Consider the following 6,821-nt stretch of genomic DNA (forward strand, 5'->3'; position numbering starts at 1 on the left):
AAAGACAGTATAAGTCATTATAATCCGTAATTATGTCCCCACATGGATGCAACAAATGCCTCGTTTATAATGGGTTTGAATGTTTTTGTCTCGTCGCTCGGGCCAGACAGAGCATCACAGTATGGTAAGGGGCGTAACATTTCTGTCACACGCTTGAGGTATTCAGCCAATCACAACGCACTGGATAGCTGGCCAATCAGAGCACACCTCGCTTTTCAGACTGATGAGCTTTGTAAAAATTGACGCGTTTCAGAAAGGCGGGGCATAGAGGAGAAACAATAATGTACAGTATGTGGAAAATAATGTGTTTTTTAACCTTAAACCGCATAAAGACATTTCATTACACCAAATACACAAAATAATGTTCTTTTTAGCAACATCATATGACCCCTTTAAAAAATACTATGGAAGTCAATGGCTACCGTCAACTGTTTGGTTACCAACATTCTTCAAAACATCTTCTTTTGTGATCAACAGGGGAAAAAAAACCCTACCGGTTTAGAACAAGTGGAGGGTGAGTAAATGGTGACAGAGTTTTCATTTTTGGGTGACCTATCCATTTTAATCATGCATGAAGGTTGCCAACGCCTGTTCTAATTAGGGCTGTCAAAATTAATGCGTTAATAACGCATTAACGCAAATTAATTTTAACGGCACTCATTTTATTAACATGCAATTAATGCAGCGTGCATTTTCTGTTTCAGGGTTTCCGCAGGTCCTTAAAAAGTCTTAAGAGGTCTTAAATTTAGTTCTATCATATTTAAGGCCATAAAAAGTCTTAAATGGTACAAGAAAGTCTTCATTATGATTTCAAGAGGTCTTAAATTTGGGGAGGAAAAGACAAGAATTGTGATATGGCTTAATGTGACAATTAAACTTCAAAAGGCGATGATTTCATTGAATAAATATGAGTGCTGCACGTTTCAAAGTCAGCTGCTGCTTTGTTTACAGTCAGAGAAACCGCTATATTTCTGCCGTTCTGCTGGCAGAGAATGAATTAGCATTTTCAATAAGCCCATCTGCTGTTTTTGTTCAGACCAATGCGACCATCCACCCATGTTTTCATGCAGCAAGCAGCGCAGTTGTAAATGTGAACTGGTAGATCGATAAGAAGATAATGCATTATAAAAATCCAAACAATTAAGCCAGTAAAATATAGTTATATGTTATTTAATATAATCATTCATTCTTAATAATTGTTTAAATTAATATAACAATTGATACTTTTGACTTTTGATTCAATTTCTTAAAAATGGTTTAAAAAACTTTTTTGTGAAAACCTGTATCTGAATTCTTTATGATCTATGTTGAGTATAGTTTCACTAATAATAAACATACCCATGTTGATTAGAGTATTAAAAACTTGAAAAATATTAATTTAAGGTACATTTAGAACAGATAAAAATGTGCGATTAATCACGAGTTAACTCACGCCAATCATGTGATTAATCACGATTAAATATTTGAATCGATTGACAGCCCTAGTTCTAATACATTAGTTGTTACTAGCTGTTCCACTTACGTTCATTCCTGTTGGCCATGAGGATGCGGGGCATGAGCTTCTCCTGGCAGTATGTGCGGAAACTGTCTCTGATCATGATTTCCTCCTCTGTGAGCTGTCCTTCCAGATCCAACGCATCACGCCAGTTAAACTGCACCTTAGCTATAAATCCAAATGGTTTCAGCTCAAATACAGTACATGAAATCAAATTCAAACATTACCAGCTGAAAATATTACACAAATATATTTACGTGTTTTTTTCACTTGCTCCTCTATCTCTGAAAAAAAAAGAAAAGAAAATCTGAGATTTGGTTATTAGCACAATCAATCAGTTGCCAAGCCTAAACATGAAAATGCATAAATTCTGAAACTTGATGTCATTTGATCAAATTTTAGTGTGTAAGCCTAAGCATTTTTTATATATACATATATATATATATATATATATATATATATACTGATGGTCATGCAGTGCATTTACACATCACCATCACCAAACGACGCCACTGGTTATTCGTTTGAAAAGTAAAATAATGTGCCATTAAAAGTTTCCTGTTTTCTCTACTTGTCTTGTCCTCACAACTGATATGATCATTCAAGAGTTTTGGTTATGTTATGGTGAATCATTGATCTAACCGTATGCTGCAGGTGCTGAAGTGCCCTGGGCCCTTGACACAGAGATCAGAGAACATCTCTGTGAGACACAAACAAAGCCAAAACCTAGATATTTTAGGCAATATAGAAATCCTGGCCAGGACGCGTCCTGGGAAAATGGCACGTATGGTCACCCTAGTTATAACAGAACTTTCAAATGTATCTAGTATGATAAACAGCGCTGCTTTACCCCACATACGCACGACCGGAAGGAGCGGAAGTGGTCGACTGTGGCATAATAAAAGCTCCGCTGCTTTCGAGTCATGTGTCGCGCTCGTTCAGCGGCCTCGTTTCACTTCGACGTTGCTCACCCTGCTTCATTCTACTACGTTAATAAATCATTAGCTCATCCATGAACATGATTTCTGCCCGAGTCCCGTCGGATTGCGTCGGCTGTGTGGATGAAGATGACAACTCCCATGATTCCACACTCAGTCACTGCCTCATCAAACTACGCCTTTGTTTCTTTGTTTATTTTGAATATGCGCCCTCTAGCGGCGAAAATTACATCTTGTGCCTTTAAGAAGTTACTGCAATTTGACCATATTTGCATGGCTAAGATCACGTGTGTTTCAATTTACTTCACTGAATGAAACAGAATGACATCTAGGTAAAATGAAGATAAAGATACTTTATCTGTTTGTGACGATGTGTGTGTGTTGGTTCTGCATGAAATTCCATTGTCTCAATTCTGGAAATGGGTATTTTTATTGTTTATGTTTGTATTAATCAGCATATTAATGAAAGCGTATTATCTAATTATAAATTATAATTATACATTATATTAAAGCGAAGTGTCATAGTAAAAAAAAATAATAAAATAAAATAAAGCCTGTTAATACAAAATATTGTTCTTTTATACCCACCTGGGGGCGACATATTTTTTCAATTAGTCGGGGTTGTAGAGTTGTTGGGACTTATAAAATGTTCCATGATTTATTTATTTATTTTAGCCAAATTTTAAAACGCTCTTAGAATTAAAACTTCAAAATTAAAACTTTTTAAATTACATTTCTGTAGCTATTACATTTTACATTAAAATTGTGATAGGAGGAACTTTGTCACCTGGTGTGAAACATGACGGTTTATTACATTATTCATGACAAACAGTGAGTATCAGATTTGGTAAGTATTGTTAAAACGTGCATTTAATTAGTATTTCTAGGAACCGTCCTGGTTTTCCGCCAAACTGCATGAATTTGCATTTAGAAAACATTTGCATTCTAACACCATTATCATAGCTACAGAAACTGAGCATTTGATAGATCTTTATTCAGAGAAAGTTATTCTTTAAAAAGTTGTCAGTGGTGGTGCAAATGAGTATTATATCAGTTGTTTGCTGTTTTTGTAAATGTACAATTAGAATAACTAAAACTGATTTCTTGATACGCCAAACGCTGGCGAGTTTCAGCGAAGGAGCGTTTATGTTTCATTGGCTGAGGCGACTGTCTGTCATTTTTTCCTGTCCTCTCATTGGTGAATTCAGCCCTCGCGCTCTCTCCTCGGACAAGCGAAACGCGTCGCTATGCGTGTGCTGTTGAATGCGCTGCTGTCTGCCACACACTCCCACCGTAGAGCGGCGGAATTACTGATGGCCAATTCCTCGCAAGATTAGGCAACGGCATACTGTTCCTTTCGAGATTTAAGTGACTGCCACAAGTGCGCATCCTTCATTTGCAAATGGAGCCGGAGGAGAAAAATCCAGAGTCCAAATATGGTAAGACATTTTCATTTTTGAAGGGTTCCTCCTCCTGAAAGTGATGGGGATGGTCCTCTGATGGAAACAATGACTAATGCGTGGGGCGTGGGTCTCAGGCATTTTGATGAAGAATAACAGTAATGCAGACCTGCACACTGGTTCTCGACATAAATCATACGTGAATGCATTGAAACACTGCATTAGAGCAGTGTGTGTGAGAGAGGATACAGTAGGACGGATGTAATCAAGAAAACAATAGGCGTGGGCTCAAACACATGGCTGGCGAAATTAATCTCAGGCCAATAATTACTGCGATCATCATATGGTTGTTTTATGCGCCCTAATAAGTAAATGTGACTCGAACTGCATCTCTCATTGCCTAGTAGCACACACACATTATAAATAGAGTTTTCATCAATGTTGCCTATTAATGTTTGTGTAACCGTAAAACTAAAAAAAAAAATATATATTAAAAAGTGTTTAAATATCTCTAGGATCATTTTAGTGCCTCGAGCCGCTCTAAAATAGCCAATACACCTAAATGAAAATATGACAAGGTTTGTTAAAAGGAGTGCGTTTTGTAAACTAAATGCAATACTTGTTCAAGTTATTCAGAAAAGGCAAATACTCTGCCTTAAAACAAATAGTAATTTCTAATCTTGCATGCTTGAATTCTCTGATGTTTGTAGTGCGACCACAGTAACCACATATAAAACCCTGAATGGTTTTCTACTAACATTGTAACAGCAGTGTGTTTTCTAAAACCAGACTATTTTTATAGAAACAACAGGTAGCATTTGCTATAAAAAAGTAAGAGGCCAACCACATTTTAGGGTTATTTTAGTATCATTGAGATTTTATTAATATTTTGAATGAGTGTTTTATTTTTATATTTTCTGTGTTGATATTAATTTTAGTTATAGTTGTGTGTTTTTGTCATTTTTATTCGTTTTTTATTATTATTATATATATTGGGATAATTTCTAGCCTCAGTGTGATTTTCAACCCAAGATGATTCTTGCTTAATGACACTGAAGGTGCAGATGCAGATTATCTTGGGTCAGAAAATAAAGCTTGATAATAGACTTGGTTCAGTGGTTCATTTCAATCTGCTACTAAACTGTCAACTTGTTGCATGAGAAAAGGGTTAAGGATATTAATAGTCCTTGATTGCTTCATAATCTTAAAGATCCACATTAAAAGTATCACTCAAAATGTAAAATAAATAAATAAATAAAAGCCTGATGAAGCAAAACAACATGCCTAAGCTGAAGCTTCAGACTCCCTAAAGCCTATTTTCCTGTTCCTGAGAATTTCCAGAACCCCAGTCTCATTCCTGAACTTCACTTGAAGGTTTTTTGAAATTCTGCTTTGGAGAACAAGTTGTAACATGATTTATAGGAGTCTGGGCAGGAGGGAAGTATACTCATCTTCTTCTGGATTGCATTACGGTCTCTTAACCACATGAACACCAGAGATCATTATAGTAAATCTCTGACTAAGACTATGGGAAGTGCCTCCTCATGATGTCTGTGCAGAAACTTTTATAAGGCTCGTTCATGAATGACAATGATACACTTCTCTCCAGTTGCCTAGCAATCTCACAACATTGCAATGCCCTTATAACTACAAAGGCATCTCAAATATCCGTGCCCCTTATTGTGTCTGGAGATCACGTGATTTTACGGGTGGAAAAGGTCATTTTGAAACAGGGGCCAAAGTGTGTGATTGGAATCAAGCAGTAGGTTGCCTTCTGCCCATACGTCTGATCAGATCAAGCTTGAAAATAATGCACGATCTGTAGAAGAGACAGAGAAAATTGATAACACACAAACATGCCTTTGCACATAAACAACAGCTGTGCACTACAGATTGGCGTAATGAAAATAGCTCTCTCTTTTTGGTGCTTAAAATGTCAATATGATCTCTTGTAAATTCCCCCCAGATACCCTGATGCTGTTGAGCGCTGCTTTTAACAGCACAGCTGTCACTGATCTAACTTGCATGGAAGGGTTTATTTGTTGGAATGTTGAAAGTAACATCGTGTGGCCTGACTTCTGGTGTTTCTGTATTGATCATCCACTTGGTAACCTGGACTTTCTATTACTGAAGAGCTTGTGTAAAAAACAATTGTCTACACATCATTGAAATAAAAAAAATGGACAATTAGTGTAACCATAAATCCTCTACATGTGTCAAAATTGGCCAGAAATAACCTTGATTTTTTAGAACTTGATTTCAGTTTGAATGAATTGAAGGAAATTCATTCATATTCACACCGTGTCCTTATGAGACATGATGCCACGAAATGTGATAAAAGTATAATTTCCATGTTAATCAGAGTTAGTTTGAATGCCATTTGTGTGACCTTTGTAGCCATATTGAAGGTGACAACAGATCGTTTACCTCAGACAGAGTTGCCACGTTTTCACAAAAAAATCTGCCCAATTGCTCCTCAAAACTAGCCCGAAATTAGGCAAATCGCGTTTCAGAGGATAAAATATACGTTTTTGGTGGGGTCCCCCTGGTCAAATTTGCATTCCAGGGGATAAATATCACTTTATTGGGGTTGCATCAACCCGCGGACATGAAAAACAACCTGTGGCAACAGTGTTAAAGGGGTCATATGATGCTATTTAAATTTTTCCTTTCTCTTTGGAGTGTTACAAGCTCTTGGTGCATAAAGAAGATCTGTAAAGTTGCAAAGACTAAAGTCTCAAATCCAAGGAGATATTCTTTATAAAAGTATAAAAGTGGGAAGATTTGCATAACGCCGCCCAAATGTTCATGCAAAGAAAGAAGGTGTAACTTTCATTCTTGCTGTTGCCGCCGCTGCCATGTTGTGGAGACGCTGTGTGTTTCGTTGTGAAAGCGAAACTACTTTGTTTGGCCTTCCAAAAGAGGACACGACTAGAAATCAGTGGTTAAGTTGTATTTACAACACTGTTCCAGAACAGTTCAACCCAA

At 36.9% G+C, this 6,821-nt stretch overlaps 2 protein-coding genes across 3 annotated transcripts in view; one reads left to right on the top strand and one right to left on the bottom strand.

Moving 5' to 3' along the window:
* LOC107551881 (glutaryl-CoA dehydrogenase, mitochondrial-like) overlaps positions 1-3,034 on the bottom strand; it is a 17,353-nt gene extending 14,319 nt beyond the window's left edge. The window contains exons 1-4 of the mRNA XM_016233645.1: positions 3,022-3,034; positions 2,138-2,221; positions 1,753-1,779; positions 1,523-1,663 (exon numbers count right to left, since the gene is read on the bottom strand). Of these exons, the coding sequence (XP_016089131.1) occupies positions 1,523-1,663; positions 1,753-1,779; positions 2,138-2,221; positions 3,022-3,034 (265 nt within the window). The remainder of the gene's footprint in view (positions 1-1,522; positions 1,664-1,752; positions 1,780-2,137; positions 2,222-3,021) is intronic.
* A 628-nt stretch (positions 3,035-3,662) lies between these two features.
* The window catches only part of LOC107551912 (choline transporter-like protein 2), a 21,027-nt gene continuing 17,868 nt past the window's right edge, over positions 3,663-6,821 (top strand). For both annotated transcript variants that reach the window (XM_016233692.1, XM_016233690.1), the window contains exon 1: positions 3,663-3,872. In XM_016233692.1, coding sequence (XP_016089178.1) covers positions 3,836-3,872 — 37 coding nt within the window. In that variant the 5' untranslated portion in view covers positions 3,663-3,835. The remainder of the gene's footprint in view (positions 3,873-6,821) is intronic.

This window comes from Sinocyclocheilus grahami, unplaced genomic scaffold (genome assembly GCF_001515645.1).
Source record: "Sinocyclocheilus grahami isolate Dianchi unplaced genomic scaffold, SAMN03320097.WGS_v1.1 scaffold437.1, whole genome shotgun sequence".
Taxonomy (NCBI): Eukaryota; Metazoa; Chordata; class Actinopteri; order Cypriniformes; family Cyprinidae; genus Sinocyclocheilus; species Sinocyclocheilus grahami.